At 33.4% G+C, this 26,014-nt stretch overlaps 4 protein-coding genes and 1 non-coding gene across 6 annotated transcripts; 2 read left to right on the top strand and 3 right to left on the bottom strand.

Annotated features, from left to right (window-relative positions):
• The first annotated feature begins 5,091 nt into the window (after nt 1-5,091).
• LOC106316377 (cytokinin dehydrogenase 2-like) lies at nt 5,092-9,947 on the top strand. The gene is made up of 5 exons (XM_013754252.1): nt 5,092-5,816; nt 6,421-6,548; nt 8,834-9,091; nt 9,280-9,548; nt 9,622-9,947. The coding sequence occupies exons 1-5, from the start codon at nt 5,252-5,254 to the stop codon at nt 9,908-9,910; spliced, it is 1,509 nt and encodes a 502-aa protein (XP_013609706.1). The 5' UTR covers nt 5,092-5,251; the 3' UTR covers nt 9,911-9,947.
• A 199-nt stretch (nt 9,948-10,146) lies between these two features.
• On the bottom strand, nt 10,147-13,042 carry LOC106313186 (nucleosome assembly protein 1;2-like). 2 transcript variants are annotated; one of them, XM_013750930.1, is made up of 12 exons: nt 12,906-13,042; nt 12,766-12,809; nt 12,438-12,533; nt 12,230-12,322; nt 11,859-11,946; nt 11,692-11,753; nt 11,409-11,593; nt 11,144-11,321; nt 11,011-11,054; nt 10,722-10,923; nt 10,598-10,615; nt 10,147-10,497 (listed from the first exon to the last, which is right to left on the bottom strand). In XM_013750930.1, exons 1-12 carry the CDS (start codon nt 12,943-12,945, stop codon nt 10,429-10,431), a joined length of 1,119 nt encoding a protein of 372 aa, XP_013606384.1. In that variant the 5' UTR covers nt 12,946-13,042; the 3' UTR covers nt 10,147-10,428. The 2 variants fall into 2 exon arrangements, with proteins under 2 accessions (XP_013606384.1, XP_013606385.1); XM_013750931.1 differs by lacking the exon at nt 10,598-10,615.
• A 430-nt stretch (nt 13,043-13,472) lies between these two features.
• On the top strand, nt 13,473-16,263 carry LOC106313542 (casein kinase I-like). Its single transcript, XM_013751375.1, has 14 exons — nt 13,473-13,735; nt 13,803-13,843; nt 13,927-13,996; nt 14,097-14,245; nt 14,320-14,415; nt 14,497-14,567; nt 14,661-14,722; nt 14,826-14,889; nt 14,971-15,055; nt 15,165-15,291; nt 15,380-15,465; nt 15,559-15,622; nt 15,699-15,787; nt 15,874-16,263. The coding sequence occupies exons 1-14, from the start codon at nt 13,660-13,662 to the stop codon at nt 16,108-16,110; spliced, it is 1,317 nt and encodes a 438-aa protein (XP_013606829.1). The 5' UTR covers nt 13,473-13,659; the 3' UTR covers nt 16,111-16,263.
• A 238-nt stretch (nt 16,264-16,501) lies between these two features.
• LOC106313337 (diacylglycerol O-acyltransferase 1) lies at nt 16,502-20,026 on the bottom strand. Its single transcript, XM_013751131.1, has 16 exons — nt 19,364-20,026; nt 19,206-19,286; nt 19,052-19,125; nt 18,897-18,972; nt 18,744-18,811; nt 18,527-18,650; nt 18,376-18,453; nt 18,184-18,285; nt 17,943-18,079; nt 17,723-17,804; nt 17,614-17,634; nt 17,467-17,529; nt 17,342-17,389; nt 17,162-17,224; nt 17,008-17,058; nt 16,502-16,899 (listed from the first exon to the last, which is right to left on the bottom strand). Exons 1-16 carry the CDS (start codon nt 19,721-19,723, stop codon nt 16,795-16,797), a joined length of 1,533 nt encoding a protein of 510 aa, XP_013606585.1. The 5' UTR covers nt 19,724-20,026; the 3' UTR covers nt 16,502-16,794.
• A 3,744-nt stretch (nt 20,027-23,770) lies between these two features.
• TRNAK-UUU lies at nt 23,771-23,842 on the bottom strand. Its single transcript has one exon. It is a non-coding gene; the product is annotated as a tRNA-Lys (tRNA).
• Between the last annotated feature and the right edge of the window lie 2,172 nt (nt 23,843-26,014).

Below are 26,014 nucleotides of genomic sequence, written 5' to 3'. Positions count from 1 at the left end.
TAACTGTATTATCATTACAAAATGTATAATAGAAGAAATTATTAACTATTATATTGGTTGTTCAATGAAAAAAAAGGTTTGAAATTACCAATACACAAATGGGAAAATTGCTATAATTACAATTTGAAAATGCCATTATAAACTGCTTTATGACATTTGATATCGTTTTTTGCAGTTACATAAAACTAAACGAATGTGAGACAGTTTTGAACTTTTTTTTTGTAATATGTTAAATTTTAACTTTTTGAAAACAGTTTACTTTTTTTTTTACAGCTTTGAAAAGAAATTACAATGTCAAATTTTGTTGATCAAGTGACTTGTGTTTTAGTATATAAGGGATATATACTTAAATATATTAATTATTTTTAAATTTAATATATAAACAAATCTCGAAAATGTATAAGATATTTTAAAGTTGTCCACAATACTTATAATTTAAAAATAATCAAATGTAAATATCTAAAATAACTAAACAATACTCACAACACCAAAAATACTTAAAATATCTATTGATTATTTATCCAAATATTCATTCCAAACCAATTTATATGTTAAGTTTAGGTATTTTGACATACATTATTCAAATTTATATCTAATACATTATTTTATTTTTAAATTTATAGAAATTTAAACTATATATAATATATAAAAAAAATTTAAACCAGACCTGGAAAGATCCAAACCAAACCGAAATTTATAAATATTCGAAATGTACAAAAATCTTTAACTCCGAAAACCTGAAACCTGAATAAACTCGAACTGAACCCGAATGTCCACCCTTAGTATTTTCCAGAACTTTTCCTATAAATACTTCTTGAATAAATTATTTTTATTCATATTTCAACTACTAATTTAAAGATTTTTGTTCCCAGTAAAATATTTAAAAAAAAAACATTGTGAGGGAACCTTTTTTTATCAGAAAATGCATTCATAGATTAAAAGGTTTACAAGATGTCAGAAGAGTTATTCAGTGCCTCCTTGGCTAAACAGTCTGCAGTGATATTGTCTTTTCGAGGGATAACGTAGAAAAAAACTGATGAAAAGGAACAATTAAGCTCATGGATATCATGAAGAATTTCAAAAAGCTCCTTGATAGCTCTGATGAGATTTTGATCGTCTGACTTCAAAGAGAGTTTTGACATGCTGAGTTCTGAAGCTTGCAAGAGAGCTGTTTTTAACGCCAAGCCCTCCGCTATAAAATCTTCCTTTGCGCTGATTTTGTGTAAAGTCCTTCCTGACCAGTCGGTGAAAATGCAGGCCAGGCCTGCACTGTTGGTCGCTTCACTCCATGCCGCGCGCATTCGTGTCAACTGAAATGTGGTCGAGATGGATTGGTCCTTACATGCTCTATCGGCTTGCGGTTGATCTGTTGAAACTCTTCGGTTTGAACTTCCTGCCATTCTCTAGCATCATGGAGGGCTTCAGTGATTGTCTCAGTTGGTGAATACTACCTGCATTAATTTTCTTTTTAATTTCTTGACATCCAAATCGTCCAACAAACCCAAGGGAAGATAGATCCCATTTGATACCCAGTTGGATGTAGGCAAGAGATGTTGGAACTTGTTTTTGACAAAGTGGTGTGGACCATTTTTTGATGGGTTTTTCGACGGAGGCGTCTGTCGGAAAGACCGAAATTTGGACACGATGTAATCGTCACCATGAACACTATGAGTTAGTGTATTTGTTGGTCAAAATCGGAGTTGTTTTGAATGAGAAATAGAGGTCTAAAGTGAATGACATGAAAAACTTATAAAGCTATTATATGGTAATATAAAATTTAACAAATGTTTCACTTTAGATATTTGAGTTCGAATTTAGATTTAATAAGTTGATTAGACTTAAATGTCAATAAAATTGTTTTAAATCTTATTCATAAAATATTTTAGCATTTGGTTAAATATAAAATATAAACTCAATTAAAATATATTGTTGGCTTTTGATGTGGTCAATGCAACTTTATGACTTGATATACTAACGTTTCTGAATCGTAGTCATGGGAATCAATTTCCTTTATTGCTATTAATGACTATGTACGTTAGTACTCCATAAGTATCGAAGTGTTTCGTTTGTCTTATAAATAGAAAAGAAACATTGCAGTAATCTTAATTCCTTGGACTAAGCAAGAGCTTACAATCCTTCATATTTCTTTTTCTTAGATTTTTTCTTTTGAGTATGAGATTACACACAAAACTACTTTCGCCAGGCTTCTGATAGAGTGACGCAAATCAGAAGATTTTTTGCAGTTGTATCTTGGGACTCATTACGTTATCGAACCGTCGCACTACGAGACGTATTTTGAGATAAGAAAAAAGATAATATCTCGCCTTTGCAATTGTATCATCATTTTCTTAATCTTTGATATAATTTTATCAATCTTATTTTTTACAATATTCAGTTCTCCGTAGATTATATAATACGGTTCTATCAAGAGATAGATTTTATCGCCTGAAATCCCGACACAAAGTCTGAAGACTGTGTGATTAAGCACAGATTAGTCAGAGGCACGTACCAAATTCCAGACCTCCTCCGCAAACTTGCATTTCTTTTAAACCACAACGACACACAGTGAGAGGTTCTAAGGCATCATTTCTCCAATTTTTCACCCAAGGTAAAGCCCCTTGAATGACTTTCCAAAGTAACGGTAGCCTCCATCTTCACTTCCACTAGATGTTGATGTTAGTAAAGAACATGGCTCTGAAACAACTTGTTGGAAAAAATCCCTAATAATATTTCTTCGCATGGTTAAGATGGGAATTATACAACTAATGTTTAAGATACCCTTTGTATTTTAGAAAAGAGATTTTCTACAACAGCTTTGTATTTGGAGACTCTCTTAGAATTCTTGTAGAACTCTTTCTAAATGTGTTTCTCCTTCTTTGTTTTTGTTTTTGTTTGATGATTACAACTTACAAGTGATACACGCACCCCTATTTATACTAGTAAAGAGTGAGTACTACCTAATTATAGAATACTCTCTAATCCTTATCGGTATTTCTTTATCTTTATCCACTTCTAGATATTTGTTCTTTCTTGTGCTTCTTGGGTTAAGGCTTTATTATGCATTGTTTAATCTTGGTTAATGAGAGATTGTCAAACACTAAGACGAAAAAAATTATAAAAGATGTAAGCATTGCGGAGGTTAAGTGTAAAATGGTGTTCCAAATCAAACATGCAGAAAGAGAGATCCGAAGTGGTATATATATATGGGAACCTTCCCATTTTGTCGACAGAGTGAGTTTTTGTTGTTGGATGCCTTGTATATGGGAACCTTTTCTCTTTTTGAGGTAGAATGGTTTCTCGGATGCATCCGTCAATCTGGCTAAAGACAACAGTCCGTGGAGAAGTTGTGTTGTTTTTTTAGTTTGTTGTTGGGGTCCTCCAAAAGAATGTAGATTGATGTATTAATTATAGACTACATGTTTGAGACTCAAGGAAACGTTTGCGAAGTTGAGGCGAGCCATGCAATAAGAGCATACTAGTTGTGAAACATGTCATCAATTGCATCGGTCATTTTGACCAATGGTCAAACTAGAAACTCTTTCACATTACGTGCATAATGAAACTTCTGAAATCGTTATTCAAGCAAGTGGACGAATTGAGTCATCTCGCAATTTCTGATGAATTTGTTTTTAAGTGTGCAAACTATTCAAAGGACCGCGTTCCGCATGAGGATGTGCAAACTATTCAAAAACTCGTGTACTTTTTAAATATAACTAGACTTTGATCCGCGCGACCGCGCGAATATTTAATTTGTGTTTGTATTTAATGATATATTTGTTAAAATAGTCATATTTGTAAATTTAAATGTTATATTTGTACTTAATTTTATATTTTAGCCTAAAATGTATCACCAATATTAGGTATTACATAAACAAATCTAACATTTATATAATAAGATCCATGTCTAAGATATATAGCGAACAATTTTTTTTAATAAAAAGTACAAAAATAGACAATTGTGAATTAGCATACTATTTATAAATGAAACATTAGCTATAATATTTGTAAGAAAATAAAATGATTGTTAAACTTCTATCAAATTTGGAACATATACAAATTAAGATTTAAATTTGTAAGAAAATATGTAACTGATAAGAAATTATAAATGAGTTTAAATTTTTGTACATTTAAACCACGACCTTGCGGATGTTTGCTTTTATTTTTGTAAATATAAATTTATTTTGTCTAAGTGATAATATGTATTTTAAAATTTTACACGTGTTAAATAATTATTTAATAACATTTATAAGCATAATAATTTTATAGTTTATATTTTTTAATTTTATTTTATCTTATAAACCGTCAATTGTATTACCACCATTTTTAGAATATGATCCGTGCATCTATATAAATGTTTTATTTTATTTTTTGTAGATCAAAATTTTATGAAAATGTCTAATAAATTATTTTATATACATGGTACGTTTGTAAATAATTATAATGGTGCATGTAATATATTTATATTGGTAAGAAGAAGAATTTGTTAAAAAAAAAAAGAAGAGTAACATGAATTGTGGGGGAGAATGAGACAAAATGCAACTTATATCGTTACATAAATATTTTTTGTATATTATTGATATTCATTAATGTTTATAATATTAATATGACATAGATAAGTTAAAAGATTTATATTGAATTGATTGTGAATTTAATTTAGGAAATGTTTTATTAATTTTGAAAAAGACATGGAAAACATATAATTATATAATTAGGAATAATTATTACTTCATTAATTTTGGAAAAGACAAAAGATTACTCAAAAATAGGTTCATTTAATTATTTCAGTGGCATTAAGCTGTAAATATTGTACAATTGTTTAAGAATTAGTCCTAATTTGTACTTCTCTTTTAATAGATTAGATTGAAAATTGATTTAAAACGTCGTATATCAGTAGTATTTATGGAAGATAGATCCAAGAAATGCAGTCAAAAATAGTTATTATATATTCAAATATACATGAAGATATGCCTAATATTGTCCTTAAGGTAACTAATTCAAGATGTTGAATAACTTCAAAGATTGCATCTTATTTTTGGCAAAAAAAATCAAAATTTCATTTGACTTCGAAATTATATGATATATTGCCTTAATTACAAATATAGCTAATCTTTCACGTTTAAATTAAGCTATATCTATTACTGCATGAGTAACTAACAAATTAATATTATACTATATAATAGTGATAATCAATCCGTTCCTTACAAATTCTCTTCTTCATCTTTCATTACGAGAGAGTAAAAGAAGAAGAAAAATGGCTGATCTTCCTCTAATGATAACTCTAATGACGGTTCTGATTTATTTACTTCCAAGCTGTATCAAATCGTCAGAGATTATTCTACCCAAATCGTTAAACCTCACCCTCCTAACCGATCCTTCCGCCATCTCCGCCGCCTCTCACGATTTTGGAAACATCACTACCGTGATACCCGGTGGCGTGATCTGCCCTTCCTCTCCCGCTGAGATATCCCGTCTCCTCAGCTACGCCTCTAACGGAGAAAGAAAGTTCCAAGTGGCAGCTCGCGGCCAAGGCCACTCCTTGAAGGGTCAAGCAGCAGTCCTCAACGGAGTAATCGTCAACATGACGTGTCTCGCTGGCGTAGTGATTTCAGATGACATGAAGTATGCTGACGTGGCCGGTGGGACGTTATGGGTTGATGTGCTGAAAAATACGGCGGAGAAAGGCGTTTCGCCGGTTTCTTGGACGGATTATTTGCATGTTAGCATCGGAGGAACACTGTCAAATGCTGGAATCGGCGGTGAAGTGTTTAGAAACGGTCCTCAGATTAGTAACGTCCTTGAGTTGGACGTTATAACTGGTACGTAAACGCTAAAAAATCTATTATATTAGATAGTTATTATAAGTTTTTTGGTGTGCATCTTTCATATTTTATAGTCATTATGTACTTTTTGCACCACACGCAATGAAATCTTCGAAACATAAAATTCGTAACGCATCTAATTAAGATACGTCTTTAATGATTAGTTTTGTCATCACAGATTCCCAACTGTTCGTATATGCGTGTGTATGTTTTTTTCTGATGCTCATGCATGACACATGCAAATGGAACGTTTTGATATTTTTGTTGGCTTTCAGTTTTCTTTTCTCCAACTATAAATGCTGTTTTTCTTTTGTCTATTTACCAATTATTCAAACATCATCATTATTACGTCAGATTGAAATGAAAATTGAGAAAATTGAAGCATTGGCTCAACCATATACTTTTAAATATTAGTATTTAGGTAGGTAAGATATATTTGTAGGTGTAAATTTTGTACCCTTCTTTGTCAAAAAAAAAGTTGTACTATGTTTTGATCTGTGACCGTTTTAACTCTTAATATTGTTGGAAAAAAAAACATATTTTAGTAAGTTTTATTTCCAAGTAAACAGTAAGGATTTTTATATATATTTATATATTTCAGGGAAAGGCGAAATGTTAGCATGCTCGTCACAGTTAAACTCAGAGTTGTTCTATGGAGTTTTAGGAGGTTTGGGACAATTTGGAATAATCACGAGAGCCAGAATTGTTTTGAACCATGCACCTAAAAGGGTACGTAACATCAATTTTAACCTTATACTAGAGCTTGACCCGCACGCCCGTGCGGGTACTTATTTCCATTTTATATACATGAATATTATTTAAATATTTATTATTTAATATTTTAAACATTTATCATATTTTAAAATGTTTATAAACATAATAATTAAATAGTTTACATGCTGCAAAAAAAATATTGATTTGTGCGATTTACTAAATCTTTATCAAATATTGACTCATTGATATATTTGAGTAATATTTTTTAACACGAAATCGTTTCACAAATGTAATAATATTTTATATATTTTGATTAGATATAGGCCATGTGGCAAAAATTTTGTACATTAGAAAATAATATTTAATTATAAACATTAATATAAATAGATTATTTTGTTGAAAATAATTAATAGTAACTGAAATGGTTAAATATATTTTAGAAATATTTGAAATATATATATTTTAGGCAAGATTTAGATAGACTAAAAATAAATATTCGATTATAAATAATCCATATTATTGTACAAGTAATTCAAAATATTTAATTCTTAACATGTATAGATTTTATTTTTGAAAGTAATTAATGGTAACCTTAATGGTTAAACATACATCTTGGAATATTCAAAATACATATATTTTAGACCTTACAAGCTAAATGTGTGAAAATTATATGATATTAGGAAAATATTACATAATATTATTAAAAATCATTTATAAATTCGATTTTTTCTAAAATCTAGCTGAATCATTTTAGGAAATATATTAAACACAAAATTTTAGGTGAAATTTATTTAGGAAATGATTTAGTAAAATAGAAAAAGATAAAATATCCATAAATATAGCTTCATTTAATACATCAATGGCATGACATTGTAAATGTAGTGAAAAATTAAGGGGTAATCTAATTTTGTACTCTCCTTTTAATAGATTAGATTTCTATCTATTAAGATCTTCGAATTTATTCAGCATTTACGAAATCTTTCTTGGCCAGTTCTTAAATTAGGAATTTCCTTTCATTTTCCTCTATATAGAAAATAAATTTTATTTTTTTGTACTTTAGCACCCCCAAATATGTCAAAATTTGAATTTCTATGAAATATTGTCAGCCTAGAACAATACATTCACATGGTTTTAATCGTAATAGAAAATATCAGTTATCAAAGGAAAAAATGAAAGAGACACACTACATAATTGGTTACACATTAATTAGATAACATTTCATAAAAGAAAGTATTTCGTGTTTTAGCAAAAAAAAGAAAAGAAAGTATTTCGTGGTTTTACACAAAGAGAGTTAGAGACGTATGGATCATAACGCATGTAGTTAGGCATACAATAGGTTTGGTACGAATTTAGAATCTAGTCAAAGGCTTGTTTTGGATTCATTTGAACAAAATCTATACATTGACTGAAAAAAGATATGGCCTATTGTTTATTGTAGTTTATAATCCTAGGACTTGTTAATATAGTCCAATCATATTTTATGCCTTTGCAAATCTAACTGATCTGTCAATATATAGATTTTTCATACAGTCAAGTTTAATAGTTTTGACAATCCACTTAAATTTGGGAATCTAATCTATGAATTTTGTTGGTAAGTTTGTTGACTAATTGAATTCTTACAACAGACGGTAAACCAATATATAGTTATTAATTTTAGCGTTTTTAGTAATTAAACCCCTCAACTAAAGATGAATCGTAAAAAAAAACCTCAACTAAAAATCCTGTGAAATAAACCCTCAACTTTAATTATGTTAACATATGTTACCCTCCGTCTAAAAAACACCGACGGAGGGTGACATATGTTAACGGTTTATAAGTTGAGGGTTTATAATGTTGAAAACTTTGTTGAGGGTCTTTTTTTACGATTCAAAAATAGTTGAAGGGTTTTATCACTAAAAGTCATTAAATATTATTAAATTATTTATTATCATTTGTACATTGTTTTAGATTGATTTATAAGCCTTTAAAACTAATTTATAAATTTTAATACATTAATATATTATAAAATTAATTTATACATCTTAAATTAATAATTTTCAACACTACTTACAACTTATTATAATTTCAAAATATTAAATTATTTTATATTTGGCAATAGTAATATAAAAAAATTTGTGTGTTTACATCGTCATTGTTAAATATCAAATAATTTAAAGTTTTCAAGTTATATTAAGTTTTAAGTAGTGTCGGAGATAATTCATTCATGAAGTCAATCTTTCTATTTAGAGTACGACGCACTTTTTCCTATTTTGATGATTTCTGTCATCGTTATATATTTGTGAGTGCTAATTTCTATGTAGGCGAAATGGTTTCGAATGCTGTACAGTGACTTCACAGCTTTTACAAAGGACCAAGAACGTTTGATATCAATGGCCGATGATGCTGGAGTTGATTATTTAGAAGGTCAACTATTCATGTCAAACGGCGTCGTAGACACCTCTTTTTTTCCACAGTCTAATCAATCTAAAATCGCTGATTTAGTGAAGAGCCACGGTATCATATATGTTCTTGAAGTAGCCAAGTTTTATGATGATCCTACACTTCCCATCATTGGCCAGGTACTACTACATTTATAAATTTTCATTTTATACACATACTTTTTTTTTTTTGGGTTGAAATTCTATACACATAGTTACACAACACACTATGGTCGTTTCTTCCATGTATCATCATTACCACATCAAAACATTCATCATCATTGCACCACATGCACATACACATAATCAAATTTAGTTTATTTTTGTAGGTGGTTGACATGTTAACTAGAACCCTAAGTTACCTGCCCGGGTTCATATCCATGCACGACGTGGCCTACTTCGATTTCTTGAACCGTGTAAAAGCCGAAGAAGATAAACTCAGATCTTTGGGTCTATGGGAAGTTCCTCATCCATGGCTTAACCTCTACGTCCCTAAGTCTCAGATACTCGATTTCCATAACGGTGTTGTCAAAGACATTCTTCTCAAGCAGAACTCGACCTCTGGCCTTACTCTCCTGTATCCCTCAAACCGAAACAAGTAAGCTTTCTAATCATAGTTTTCTTCAAGCACAACAAGTGTTGATATAATGATTTTTATTGTTATTATATAGATGGGACAATCGTATGTCGGCGATGGTAACAGAAGAAGAAGATGTAGTCTATATAATCGGAATACTACAATCAGCTACCCCACAGAATGTGCCAGAAGTGGAAAGCTTAAACGACAGTATAATTAGGGTTTGCAAGGACTCTGGCATTAAGATTAAGCAGTACCTGATGCATTACACCAGAAAAGAAGATTGGGTTGAGCATTTTGGAACAAAGTGGAGTGATTTTTCCAAGAGGAAAGATCTGTTTGATCCCAAGAAACTTCTATCTCCAGGACAAGATATCTTTTGATTGAATATGTAACCGGATATCATAATAATAGAAATAAAATTAAAACTAGTGAAGAATTGCACCTTTCAAATCTTAAATCAAGAGCATGCCCAAAATCAACAACTAAAGAAAACAGTTCACGCACGCAGAGAACTTTCTTTAGAAAACTCGCACCTTTCAAATTCAAAACGAAATTGGTTAACGCAGTTTCTAATTTACACATCAATTGATTTAACCGGTCATTTCCCATACCAACACAGCATTTTATGATTATGGGAATAAATTGGGTAAAAATTTGACCAAATCGACAATAATTCAGACCAGTTCATTGAGACCACACATTACAAAATAAAAAATAAGACACAAACCAAACCAAAGAACAATTTTGTTTAAAAAACAAAAAAAACGACCACCCAAAACTTGATACTTGAATCATATAAACTAAGACCATGATTCTCCCCATATTAAGAAACACGACCTCGTCTCACAAAGACCAGACTCTTTTCTTTCTTCTCTTCTTCATAAATAAGCGCAACTCCTCACTGCTGCTTACACTCGGGTGGTCTCTCACCTTGTTGACCTTCCGCAAGCTGACTTCTTCCAGACTTCTGCTCACAGAAAAATAAATAAAGCTCAGGTTAGCAACATCACTTACATATTCAACATCAAAGAGATCAATATGGTCTTGACTTAGAGTGATTATCAAACCTTGTGCCCAGCTGATGACTGCAACAAAACAAACAGAAACCAACCCAAAAATAAGGCTCTTCAGAGGTTTAAATTATATAATAGAAACAGAACGTAAAAACCATTTAACCTCTCATATTATTACCTTCTTTCTGCTTTTCTTTCCTTGTTCTTCTTCCTCGTCCTCATCATCATCATCTTCGTCCTCCTCATCATCTTCCTCGTCCTCCTCATCATCATCATCTTCCTCAATCTCATCATCATCCATCTCAAGGTCATCTGGGTCAACGGCTTCCCCAGTGAACCATGACACCGCATGCGAGATGATTTTCTCTTTAATGGTTGATCTACATGATAAACAGCAGACAGATTCAGATCATGGAACTAAATTAAACAACGAAGAGAACCGAAAATGAAACAAAAAAGGTGCAGACCCTATATCATAGTCGTGCTCCATTTGGGCTTGGAGTTCTTCAGCCTGTGCAATAATAAATTATCATGGTCAACATATAACGCATTATGAAGTGCTAAATCAAAAACTTAAGCTGATCTTGGGGATGGCCATACCATGTCATCATCAAGATCCTCCTCGTCATCAGGAACTTGAGGGGGACTGAAAAAGTTGAAGAAACTCTCACACTCCTCAGTCTTAGTGATCGGCTTTGTGTTTTTGGATCCCTTCTTTGGCTTCTTTTTTAGGATCTTCTGAGTCAAACATTTTCCAGGATACCACTCAATCTCCGTCCTGAATAACATTTAATAAAGGATCAATAAGACTTCCTTGTTTTAAGTAATAAAAATAGCAAATGATAAGAAGAGCAAAAGATCATACCCAATGGCCTTCTCAAGGATAGGCTCATCTTCATCAATCATGTGATACGTCTTGGTCAAGACAGTGTTCTTGAAGTAAGGGTTCTCATCAAAGAAAAACTCGAGCTTGAACCCTTTTGGTTCTTCAACCCTGTTCCACTTGATGTCTTTGAGATACTTGAGAGCTCCTTCATCCCGCTCAGTTATCTAGAATATGAGGAACAAAAAACATCAATACTAAGAGAATCGCCTTATAAAAAAAAAAAAAAAAAAAAAAAAAAAAAAAGAGTATCCTAAGAACGGACCTCCTCAGCAGTAATTTCATTGTTCTTTAATGCAATAAGCCAGAAATCAGGCACTCCTTTCTCTGCAGGGAACGAAAAAACAAAACAGATGTTTGTAATCAATTAAAACATGATTTCACCATCACTGGAAACCAAAAACATAATCAGGTTTTAGTGTAAGCACACACCTTCAGCAGCTTTGTCTTCTCCTTGTTCAGTTTTTACTTCTTCTGGTGCACCTTCAACTTCAACCACACCGGTGACAATCTCAAATCGCTGTTTTACGTGATCAATGCGATAGGAAAGCAGAAAAACACATTAACTTCAGTTATAATCATACGACAGAGAGAAGTCTTGCTAAACTTGTATCTATCTGTCTTCTTCTGATAATAGGTTTGGAACGCAGAAAAGCATCAATATCAGTTATAGTCAAGTAGGGATACAAAAAAACGGAAAGAACACACAACAATATCAATATATATAAGTAAATAGCAAAAGAGAAAAGTGTTATTAATAAAACGTTTATTAGCACAGAATCGAAAAGATCATTTTGCATTACCTTGGTATAGAAAGGCTGATACAGTTTCTGATATTTAGCTTCTAGAGCTGCCCTCTCCTCGAAAAACTTTGATTCGATTTCATCATGTTGGTTCTGCAGTTCAAAACAAATAAGGAATCAGATATAATAACTCTGGACTCTACCAAAATGTAACTAGAGCAAACGATTTCAAACCAAATGCAAAAAGAGAAAAAAGACCATAATCAACCTGAATGTCTCTAAGAACCTCAACACGCTTCCTGACAGCAGGACTCAAGTTCTCAAGGACATCTGAGTGTTGTCCAGCCAAATTCTGCAACTTGTTCTGTGCAAAACGAAACAAAAAAAAAAAATCAGAGACAGAACAACAACAACCAAATCAATGTTATGCAGAAACAAAATCATCAAAGCAAAGTAAAGATGCAGAGACGGTTCTTAAACTTAAAATCCATAAAATCCATTGCTATGAATCATCTGAGTCAAATCAGTTCTCAAAAAATATGACTCAGACACAGAAAGAGAAAACAATCCCCAAACTGAAAAAAAAAAAAAATCACCTTAAGAGCGTTGACAAGCCCCGCTCGATCCTCCTCGTTAAGAGCTACAAAGCAAACAACAATAAGAATAAGCAATTTTCAATAAATCTAAAATAGAAAACAAAAGAATCAGGCGTCGTTCTAGAGATATGAAATATTACCGGCAGACATGTTCAAGTTGTTGTCCTTGTCGCTGCTCATCTTCGCAAGCAAGAGAGAATAGAGAGACTGGCGAAGGAAGATAGGAAGATAAAAAAGAAACCTTTTAAAACCCTAGTTTTTTGGGGGTTGACAGCCCAGCGACCCCAAAATTATTGAAAAAAAATGAGCAGACCGAAATAATTGGTCACACTTTTATAAAAAAAAAAAAAATATGTGTTTGATTTAACTGAAAAGGGTGAAATGGTAAATCGAATCGAACCGATATACAAATTAATCTTAAATAGAGTCCCAAATAACCGAATTGCACCGATCTGAACCGGCTCGAGAAGGCAGGGAAGTGGAGAGAGAAGTGACAGATGACCCACAGGCAAAGGTTTTCTTCTTCTTCTCCGTTGCTTGCTTAACCAAAAGGTAAAACGGTAACTGAACCGAACCGAACCGAACCGATATACAAATTAATTTTAAATAGAATCTCAAATAACCAAACTGAATCGAACCGAACCGGCTCGAGGAGAGAAGAGGGGAAAAAGTGGGACAAAAGACCGACCACAGGCAAAGCGACACGACACGCAAAGGTTTTTCTTCATCCTCCTAAACTCCGTTGCTTGCTTAACCAAAACACCCCCATTCGAATCTCTCTCTCACCAACTCTCTCACTTCCAATTAGTCCATCAACTACTCGATTCGCCGTACGTGAGAACCCTCTCGGAACATAACATTAGGATAGGTTTTTTCCAGAGTTGATTTTTGACCATGGAGCCTCGTTTTGGGAACAAGTTCCGACTTGGCCGCAAAATCGGTAGCGGCTCCTTCGGAGAGATTTACCTCGGTTCGTCGCTTCTCTCCACTCTTCTATCCACTTTCAGTTTTTTGATGACTTCTTATTGTGATTGCAGGAACTGATGTTCAGACCAACGAAGAGGTCGCTATTAAGCTTGTGAGTGTTTTCATACTCTTGTCCAAGTTCAAAGACTCCAACTTTACTTTTTGTTCAAAGTTGATTATTTTTAATTGTTGCAGGAAAGTGTGAAGACTGCGCATCCGCAACTGTCATATGAGTCGAGGATATATAGGGTTGTTCAGGGTGGAAGTATGTAAACCCCTTTTCTCTCTCTTTCTTTCTTTTCCGATTCCTCCTTGTAGAGTTTTTGTTCATTTCTTTTTTAATGAAATCATGAATAATGCATCAGCTGGGATTCCAAACATTAAGTGGTTTGGTGCTGAGGGTGACTACAATGTCTTAGTCATGGATTTGCTTGGTCCTAGCCTCGAGGATCTCTTTGGCTATTGCAACCGCAAGTTTACTTTGAAGACTGTTCTCATGCTCGCTGATCAGATGGTACTCTTGCTTTTACGATTGATTGCTTGCTTATTGTGCAACTATCACTGCTGAGTTTCACCAACTTGTTTTAGATAAACCGTCTCGAGTTCATCCATTCTAAATCCTATCTTCACCGTGATATAAAGCCTGATAATTTTCTCATGGGTTTAGGAAGGCGCTCAAATCAGGTTCTCTTTCTTCTTCATTAACTCTTTGGCGAAACTTTGATTTTTGGAATGTCACATTTGTTTGTTCTCTTTCTATTATAGGTCTACATCATAGACTTTGGCTTGGCTAAGAAATTTAGAGACAGCTCTACTCATCGTCATATCCCTTACAGGTAAAAAGATTTTCAATATCAGAGAGATGCAGCAAATTGGATATTAAGAGTTTCAGTATTTTCCTGAGACTTGAGTTTGTAATTATTATTCAGGGAGAATAAAAGTCTAATTGGGACTCCGAGATATGCCAGCTTGAACACTCACCTAGGGATCGGTATACTTCATCTATGAACCTTCCTGATTATCGCAAATCTTGTTCTCCCTTTCACGGGATAATTTGTCTTAATCCTAATCTTATGTCCATCTATACTTGGTAGAGCAAAGTCGGAGGGATGATGTAGAATCACTTGGTTATATCCTCATGTACTTCCTCATGGGAAGGTGAGGGAGTCACTGCGTATAATCTTTGTTTTATCTTGTTTCTTGTCTATCTATCAATCTCTTATCCTATTTTTCTTGTAGTCTCCCATGGCAGGGACTGAAAGCTGGGAACAAGAAACAGAAATACGACAAGATTAGTGAAAAGAAGGTTTCTACTTCCATCGAAGTAAGTTCTTCACTCAGAAAGTTATATGTGTCCATATACCAAGGAATAATGATGAGTCAGAGAAGATTGGTTATAGATAGAAATGTAACTTTGCGTCTATGTATTTCAGACGCTATGCAGAGGTCATCCAACAGAGTTCGCATCCTACTTTCATTACTGCCGCTCACTTAGGTTTGATGATAAGCCTGACTATGCTTATCTGAAGAGACTCTTCCGCAACCTTTTCATCCGTGAAGGTCATTCATTTCCTCTCAGGCTATTAAACTCATGAATAATCTTCTGCTGACACCAACTCTTTTGGGTTTCTTTCTTGTTCGTCCCCAGGTTTCCAGTTTGATTTTGTGTTTGACTGGACGGTTCTCAAGTATCAACAATCACAACAACCTGGAAACCCTTCACCTCGTGCCAATGTACAGTTTTGTTAGTCTTGATGTTTGATCCCATTCATGATACGCAGATGAATAGCGAGTTAGTGACATATTATTTGATGCTTCTTTTGTCAGGATGGTGGTGTTGGGACTAGCTCTGGATTCAACCCTGCAGCCAGCAATGCTGAGAAACGTCCAGGTATGTATCCTTCTCCTAAACAAATGCAGGCAAGATAGTTATGTATATAGACTCAAGGCGTGTTTGTATTCCGTAGACTTCCCAAATCAGAGAACGAATCTTGATCTTAACCTGAAGCAGAAGACAAAGAACGTAAACGAATCTGCAACTGCAAAGGACAAGCTGGTAAGTTTTGCTATGCTTACTTTTTCTTCTCCGGTACATTTTTTCGAATCAGGATGATTTAATCTGTGATCCAAATGGTTTATCAGGTGCCTGGATCGTTCTTAGGTCGATCAGAAGGATCATCATCAAGAAGAGTTGTGGACTCAAGTAGTCGTGAACCGTTCAGTGGCGGGAGTGACAATGCAAACTATGAATCTGCACTCAAAGGCATTGATGGCTTGCGGATCAATAGCAAGGCAGGAGATGAGACTGCAGCGTTGCCACAATCAAATGGAGACGATACTACTCCTCGTGTAGAACCCAAAGCAAAGCTATCAGCCTGATTCGTAGATGAAAGCTTTAGAACATAACCGGTATTCACTTTTGTTGATTGCTTCACCCTTCTTGAAGGAGTTTGAAGGTTGTCTATGATTCTTCTGAAGAAAGGCTTTAAAGTTAGAGATTTGATATAAGGGAGGGATAAAATATATTTTTTATACCACAGTGCTTAAATATATGATTCATTTGTCTTCTCCATTGTATAGAGAAAAACCTTCGTATTTTAAGTTCCCTCTATCTGATAATTATTTCAAAAGTTAAAACCCATTTTTTGGAAAGTGTTTTTGCTACAAACCTTTAACATCAGTTTATAATTAAAATGATTTATTAGTTTATTATATTTCTTTTCCTGCATTTAAAATGTTGAATCATCATAGATGAACTGTATTTTGCCGATACATACATTGAAAGGCTTATTTTTATTTTTCTCGGTATTTTGGTAACCGTCAAAGATTATTACAAACATATATGAATGAAATTTTCTTTACAGGATAACAGAATCCAATTATCTCAGTCTACTTTTCTTTACGGGCTTGTTAAAAGACGAGAAATAGAAGATCCAATGAGTGAAAGAGACAAGAACTCAAAAGGATTCGTCTCTCTAAAGTCTTTATAACGCTACCAAAAGGATACAAAAACTCCCATCTTTCCAATTGACCAATTTTTTTCTGTGGAGTAAAAAGTCCTTCTCAGGACATGGATCCTTTGCGGTTCATCAGGTCATGGTAATAAAGAAGAACACACATGGGTTGTCCGAAAATGCAGAAGCTGAACCAGAAGATCATGTTTCCCACCTAATCATCCCATTCCAAAACAGAGTAATTTTAAAAGTATCAACAACACATTAAACATGCAAGTGGATCAGAAGAAAGAGTTTTATCTTTCGGGTTTAGAGAGCATACCATGGAGCCAAACCTTTCTTGTAAAAAGTTTGTGATAAAGACCAAAGGGACCTACGCAAAACACACTGAGTGGTCAGAAAATGAAAGAGTAAAAGAAACTTCCAGATTGTTTGTGAAGCTTGTCGGCAGAGGTTTTGTCAACTTATTTTTTTACCTGAAACATAATTCCCATGAAAGCCCATAGATTGAAGAGACGGCAAGGAACTGCGATGCATAACTGCAAGGAAATTTGTAAACAAGAGACTGTAAGTAAGAACAATGGTTTGAATTTCAGTGTCTCTTTCACAAGCGTGTTCTGTGTCTAGGCCCAGGGTGATGAAGAAGGTATATTTACCTCATGAAAGACTGCAGAGACTAAGAAAGCAATGATAATGGCGGGTACCTGGAACCAAAAAGAGTGGAGGGTCAAAGCTAAATTTCAATCATCGCAAATCACTTGTATAATATATGCACACTCACTTTTGGTATCTTGATGCGCAGGCACGGAAAGTATACATGTCGAACCATCCATTTATGAACAGGCTGTTAAAACAAAAACAAAAAGCTCTTCATCAGCTTTCTGCTTCGTATAGAAAAGAAGGCAATGTTTTAGGAAGAGAACCATACCATATTCCACATTCTCCAATACTGACAAAGGAACAATACATGGAAATTTGGTTAGTCATGTGACATACATCACGTCTTTTTAGTAAGAAAAGGTTAAAAGACAACTCACATCTCCAACGCTTTTTGCATTCCACCAATCTTTGTAGAATTCACGGTCCCCGAAACAGAGCAGCTCTGCCAATATGTTTAACCTGCGGACAAGAACAATGCAAAGAGATTTGTGATCAGAAAAACCTACACTTATTAATTTCTTCATGAGATATATATCCTTTTTCTGTTGTTCATCTTTGGAAATTATGTTGAGAGAGAAGGGATCACGGCATACATACCAAAGGTGGAAGAAGCAGTAGAACATGCAGAGCCACACATATAGATTTGGAACTGAAAGCTTCAACACTCTTTCAATAGCGTATAGAAGATCCCCTTTCAACGGATGCTTTGAGTTCCTTACAATAGGATTTATATACTGCCAAAGAAGTAACAAAAGAAGATGAAGCCAAGCGGTCGAATGTGCAGAAATGGTGACTTTCACAAGGATTTATAATAAAAAGAAAGATGTTGAAAACGCACCTGCTCTATTATAAATCCCATGAGTCCAGTGAATATGACCAGTTTCGCAAATTGACGAGCCACCCAACCCTTCCGTATACATGGGGAACGTGGATAGCTTGGCTGGGAAAAGCATAGATGCGAGGTTTAAACAAAAACCGTTCACAAGTGTAAGAATGTTTGATGCTATTAGCTGAAGACGTATCTCATTACCTGATAACACAGTGTAGGAGCAACCATGAAATACGCCAAGCTCTTCAAGCTAACATAGTAGGAGATTTCAGGATCGACCTAAAGTTTATAAACAGTATCTAGTCAAACTAGTAGCACAATGCAAGTGACTGATAAATCTTAGTTCTATTACCTTATCAGCTGAATTAGCTAGGGTTCTTATGTCGTAGCTAGTATGAGCGTAAGAAACCAACTTCAGCCACACAATGCAAGTGAGCAGCATCAACGTGACACCTGACAAGAAGGCAGAATCACACCTGTCCGTTTCCAAGATCATCAAATTAGCCAACTAAACTTTAAAAAAAAAAAAGAGCATCACACCAGAAACACCACCGTAGCTTAATCCTCACCTCAGTGTGACGTAGACTGGATACAAGACCTCGGTCAAGGTTATAATAACATGAAGAATGATGGCAACCTTCAGTATTTTATCAGTAAGAAACTTATAAGTTCTTCAGGATACAAATTTGTCCTCGATAAAGGGAAGACAGTAGTTTACTCACAGGCTCAGATATGAATTTCTGAAGTACCATTTTCTCGACCGTGAAGGCAGCCAAAGGAAAGATCGAAAGGGAAAGACTGCAACATAAAAAAATTCAAACTTTATAAGAATCCGAATCGCAAAATTCATCATTATATGTAATAAAAGAATGTTTACCAACACATGAAAAGCGGCCAGTCTCGTAAGGATGTAGAACTAAACCAAAAATCAGTTCTGATCAACCAACCGTACTACAGGAACGATAGCAAACAGTAAGTTCTCAGCTCTATACAAAACCTGAAGCAAAAGGAGAGAGAAGGAAGGAAGTAACCTTCATGAGGTTTTCGATGATGAGTCTACTGTTAACGGCAACAAGAACAACTACACAGAGGTTGAACAACCCTGCATGGCTCTGCCGTCACATGAAAAATTCAATCTGAGCAAGTCATTCAAGAAGAGATATCATCAAATAGAATCTGAGATGATTACTTGTTTGAAGATAGCGTCAGAGCTGAGAGGACTCTCCCTCGTCCTCCGATGAGCTGGAACCGACGGCCGATACGTAAACCTTACATCGCCGTTTCCTCCTCCTCCTCTTCCGCCGGATTCCCTAGTTTCGGTATCTCCGCCAGCTAAGTTCGCTGTTCCCTGAGCCTCCTCCTCGACAGCGGAATCAACCCGATCCCTCGCGTCTTCGGCCGCCGCAGCTCCAACATCGTCTGACGGGGAAGTATCGGAGATAAGTCCGTTGGAAGAATCCGATCTCGATTTACGACGATGAAGCCTGTCGAGATCCGCAACGCCGTTCTCCGTCGGCACAGCGACGCCTCCAGAATCCAAAACCGCCATTTTTTTTATATCAAAGGGCGTTTTTAGGTTCTAGACACAGAGAAAGCGAAAAGCATGCAGAGGAAAACGGTAAAAAAATGATTACAGTGGAGAGAATCAGAATCTAATGGAAAGGAAACAAAAGGAGGATTTTTGAAAAGATTGTTGAAAAATAGAAAATTGCTTATAAATCGGTTTATCGTGTGTCTCTTTCCTGCAAAGGGAATCAAACTTCTTTTTTTTTTTAGAAGTGGAGAAAAAAAGATTCACGAGAGAGAAGAAGAGAGGGAAGAAGATGACAGCAACAATTATGGTGACAGAAAATAGCGGTGGGAGATATTTCTCTTATTTATAGGATTTTTTTCTATTATTTTTTTCTTTCTAGTTTTTGCTTAACCCTCTCGTCGGAAGAGAATATATTCATCCATTGCCACGCAATTTCCGAAAGTTTAATATACCACAATTTGCTAATGTAGATATTATTCAATTATTTATTCTAAATAAGCTTAATAAAAGTATGTGTTATTTAGGTTTGATGATTATATATTAGCTTTAATGCTATATTCCAAAATTTAACTTTTACTGGACAACAGTTTTTTTTTTTTAATATTCATATATATAAGTATATATTAATAACAGAATATCATAATTGTTGCAATTTATTACCTGTTTAAGAAGATTAAAGTATTGATTGACAAAGCATTAGCATAAACATTGTGCTCTTTATTATCTAATCAATAATTTTTAAAAAATATTTAGAAAAGTATTTCGAATAATTCTCTCCAAATTTTCTTCGTTCAATGCTCTCATATGGAGATTTTGAGAATATTTGCATATAAAATATATAACAATAAAAAATATAAATATAATTAATATATTTTATTTAATAGTATCAAAAATTTATGTTTATATCCAAAAACAAAATTTCTATTTTTAAAAATAAAATTTTCAACTTTTTAAAAAGAATAATATTTTACGTTTAAAATATAATATAATTTATATAATTAAATATGATCATTATTTTTAATAACAAAAACATAAACTAATATATATTAATACATTATAAATATATCTATATTATTTAAAAATAAATAAATTACATATCTTATATAATTTTTATGATAATTTTTATATGAATCATTTACTATTTTACCAATCACATCAATGAATACATAAACGAGAGTACATAGCTTTTACAACATACTGCTACTACTTTATCAGCAGCTATACCGATCTTTGTTTTAGAAAATATAATTTTGGCATTAGCTACCGCGTTGAATCTTTTCACCGGTTTTATTAAAATATATAGTGTGTATAACTAAAGATTCAACATATCTAATAAATATTTTTACACCAGAGCATCTCCAATCCACTCCTATATTTGCTTCTATAATAGCATTTAGAATTAAAATCATTCCAACCCTACTCTATTTCTTCCTCTAAAATAGAGATTGCTATTTTCACATCTATATTTAGAGGAAGAAATAGCATTCTTCTATAATAGAAGAATATTTTTTTATTTACAAAATGATCCTTTAACTTTTTACTTTAACAATTATAACCAAAATAAATATTTTTTAGTGAAAATTTACTGTTTATATAAATATATAATCATACTTTTTATTTACATAATAGTTTCTATAAAAATATTCAATGTAAATAATATCATAATTTTATGAGTGTTACACTAAATTGGATTGGTTTTCAACTTTCACAAATAAAAGATACTATTTGTAAAATTAGAAAAGAATATATCAAAAATATTCTTTTTTAGAGAAAAAAATAGAAGAATATATTGGAGACAAACCCATCTATATTATTGAGTTTTTTTATTTTAGAGAAAAAATAAGGAAATAGGCTAGAGATGGTCCAAGCAGTCTCTCCCCTTTTTACCTAGTCTGGCTTTTGTAATCATGTGAAAGTTTACTGTCACGCAGAAGTAATATTTAAAATCTCTCTTATTAAACAATACTACATCTCAATGGAACAGAGAATACTGTTACTGTCAGTGAAAACAATGACATGCATTGGTGGTGTGTTCAAATCTGTACCTTTGACCCCCACTTTGCCTTTACATCTCTTTACGCATAAACTTGTTAAAGCATTATTATTGACTTATTCTTCATAATACTAAATTACTAATGTAATTTGAGTAATGCAGCTGATGATATAGACAAATCTCAATCCCTTATTAACAAAGTTATTTTGGAGAAGATAAGATTAGTTATTAATTTATTTAGATACTGATGTGTTCTTCTATTTTTAAAAGAACAGTATCAACAGAAAAAGTCATGTAGTCATCTAAATAATACAATGTAAACGATTGCTATTTAGCATTCGTAGTTTAATGGTCAACTCTGTCTTTTTGTAATAAACAAATTATTAATGGTTAATAAAGTATTTGATATATTTTTCGTGACAGTTATATAAGAAAACTAGATGATAACTCCCTCCTCAGTAACAGAAAATCAAAAGGAAGTTCATTAAGCTTCTCTCATTATCATAAACCATGTACGAGATCAGACTTAACCGGCCCAATGGCCTTGAAGAACAATTCATATTCAAAACAACTACTGAAGTAACTGAACCACCAACCGGTTCAAATAATTTGCTATAGACATATTAAACCGAATCGGACCAAAAATACTACTGTTCCCTTAACCATCTCAGAACATTTGTGAAACCGGAATCTTGAACTCTTTTTCAGGTTCAAGAACCTAAGAAAAACAAAAGAAAGTTTGATTCTAACTTCTGACAATAATCTGGCTGAAATATGAAATATAAAGCTTTAGCATCCCTATTATAGTTACCTCTTTAGGGTTATTGGGCCATACCGAGAAACTGTAAAGAGATTTACAAATGAGCTGCTATGAAACGTGCATAGGGATGGCTTCCAAATTGAGAGACATCAACAAGACCTTCATAACCTCCCACAGCAACTACCTGTTGGATGAAAAGAAAGGGATCAGAAACTTACTCCTGCTGGATGCAAGGATATAGAAATGCTGAAGTAGGAGCACGCTGAATTTGAGAAAGCAAAGCTCCATTTAAGTCCAAACGTCTTAGAAGTGGTTCTGCTCCTACACTTAAAATCTGGATTGTGTGATATTATGAGTTAAACACCACAAACCAAAAGAAGGGAAAAAAAAAACAATTCAACCTTTACAAAGGAATTAAGACTATATGTTCATCAGTGTTTCCTGTTTTTAAGTTCAGCATATATATTATTTTTTTATCAATGTCAGCTGCCTTGATGTTCCTGACTATCATAAACCAAAAAATGATGAAGGGTGAATCAGTTACTCTGTAACCAAGCAATAAAAATTCCTCAAGTGAAATTACAATTCAAACCTGAGGATCAACAGAAATGGCATTGGTGAAAGAGCAACCCAAGGACATCTATAAGAAAAGAAAAAGAACTGTGGATTTTCATGGCTGAGGCCATTGCCATCCGGTCGGCAGTAATGTATGCTGCCTCTTCAAATGTTAAATCCGTCATGATCCGGAGTGACTCATGTATGCTGCCTCTTCAAATGTTAAATCCCTCATGATCCGGAGTGACTCTCAATCCCTTGTCAAGATGATGAAGGAAAAATGCTCATCTCCAACTTTGTTTGAAATTTTATTTGATATCTACTACTTTAGTTCTTCCTTTGATGTCATATCTTTTGTTTATGTACTTCGGTTGAGGAATGTGCAGGCTGATTCAGAGGCAAAATCAGCCCTCTCATTTCTAAATTCATCCTCCCTTGGTGGAGTGTAAACTCTTTTATGAATGAATGCATTTGTTTGACCAAAAAAAAAGAACTGTGGCTCTAATGCATTTGTACATCTCTGAATAAACTCCTCACGAGTACCAAAACGCCGCCGTTTGGGATACGAGCGAGTTCATCAAATGGAGAGCTTCGGTTCCAGCGACGACGAAGACCGTCTGGATTAGAGTTTGGACCCCAGGCGGTTCGAATCACGGTGCGCGTACGTATCTCTCGTTCCTTCGGAGTTGCATATCTCTATTCTTATCGTTTCCGTACATATTGTTCTGAATATTTGAAATTCGAAAAATTAAAACGCCGACTGTGGGGATAGAACCCACGGCCACGGAATTAAAAGTCACGCGCTCTACCACTGAGCTAAGTCGTCTACATGTTTGTATAACCCGTTATAGCTAAATATCATTATTTAGTCGAATTTATTTTATTTCTCCAGAAAAAGATAACAATTTATTCAATAATTTAATTTTATATAAATCTGTTCAAAATGATGTACTGTTGGAAAAATACTAAAGAAAATCATCTGTAAAGTCTACAATGCTTGTGTTTCAGGATTGGGTCTCTCCAAGATAATCTTCATAGACTGGGGTTTGCATATATTGAAATTCGGATGTTCAAAAAGAAAAGAAAAAGCATATATTGAAATGGGCAATTCTCCTGAATAACCATTTTCAAGTTTTAGTCACAAAAATAGACTACAAAAAGGAAAATGACCAAAATATTTTATTTAATAGGTAAAAAGACTCTAATATCCTAGATATATTAAAAATAAAATAATAATAATAATAAAATAAAATAAAAAAATTTATATAGTTTTAGATTATATGTTTTCAAATTCGAACTTTTTTATAATTTTTTTTTATTTTTTTGAAAGTTTTCTTTTTGTAATTCGAAAATACATTTTGAAACTGTTTTTAAAAATTTTATTTTCAAATTTTTAATATTTATTTTTTATTTTAAAAAATTTTAAACCTCAATCCTAAATCTCCACCTCTTAACTCTAAACCCTAAGGTTTGGATTAGTTAACCCTAAGGATGTACAAGGCCGTGCCTGACATTTGCAAAACTAGAAGTGATGGAAAAAAAGAACTTCAAATAATAATGAGCATTAGTTAGGTTTCGAACCCAGGACCCCGAACAGTTAAACTCAAATAACACTTGCTTTCACCATCTCTACTACCTAAACATTTGAGAAATTGGCCCCAAAATTGTTTTTATATTGATCGGCTCTCAAGCAAATGTTTGATGGGCTTGTATCCAGGCCCGGCCTTGGGGGTATAAATGTATATTTACTTTTTTAATGAAACATTTTGGTCATTTTGATCTTTATAGTTTATATTTGTGACAAAAAAAAATTTTATTGCTATCCTAGGTATTTATTTCACTATTGAAATTCTAATATAATAATTGGGTTGCTTTGATTTCTATCGGGAAAGGGGTTTCTACCACTAAGTCCTGGTCTGGGCTTTGGACCATTCAATTTACGTAGTAATGCAGCAATAGATGATATGACTACTTTTTAGCAGAACACATAAATTTTTTTTTTTTTGGTGTAAATGTTAAGAAGGACACATAAAGTTCATTTCGGCTACACACAAATGTTTGTTGTGTATCTTAGTATATCTATATAATTTTTACACACCAATATGTATAGTATCTCCATAAATACCTAAATCCTTGTAAGAAATCTCACTTAAGAAGACGGGATGAGGTAGCTCACTTGGTAAGGACCTTGTGGGCCAATTGTCATGCTCACGGGTTCGACGCCAGGCGGAGGCGAACTGCCCATTCTGTCACCAAATGCGGTACTGGGTGTTGGGTCTTGTCCCCAGCACAGAGGAGGATGCTACTTATGTACCATATTGCTATTATTTCTTTTATTTTCTTAGTTTATCGGATTTGTTTGTGTTTTTAAAAAAAAAAAAAAAAAAAAAAAAAATCTCACTTAAGAATTACTAACAAAGTAAGTAAATGTTAGATTGCTAACCTATTTTATAACCAAGTGATCACATTCGTTTGTAGACCTTTGAACACTTTTAAGATTCGTTATTAAATGGCTAATATATTTAATCATATATTACAATTTATTTATATCAATTAAAACTTTAAATATTTTTATATTATACACATATTCAAGGTTAATAGCAATCTCATATAGAAATGTTGCTAATAATGAATAGTATATTTTGATCAAACAATTTATATGATGTTTGCTACATTCAAAGTTACATTCAAAGTTACACTGCTAAGCTTCCTAATAGCCAATAATAACAAATATTTTAGGGGTTATTCTATCTGTGAAATGTAATGTTTAGTTGTTACAAAATAAACGGCTAATATGTTTCATTGCATATCACTAGTAAAAATCCACCGCATAGCCATTACAATATCGTAGCTATAGAGCAAATATTCGTGGTTACAAAAAAAATCAGCCATGCTTATTTGTCCGAAAATTACACTGGCTATAGCCTTGTGGCTAAAAACAATCGTGGATAATCGTGGCTAATAGCCATGCTTTTACCACACGTGTTTTCGTTGCTCT

This window comes from Brassica oleracea, chromosome C9 (assembly GCF_000695525.1).
Source record: "Brassica oleracea var. oleracea cultivar TO1000 chromosome C9, BOL, whole genome shotgun sequence".
NCBI lineage: Eukaryota > Viridiplantae > Streptophyta > Magnoliopsida > Brassicales > Brassicaceae > Brassica > Brassica oleracea.
Note: the sequence above shows the minus strand (reverse complement) of the source record. Positions and strands in the feature narration are given on the sequence as shown.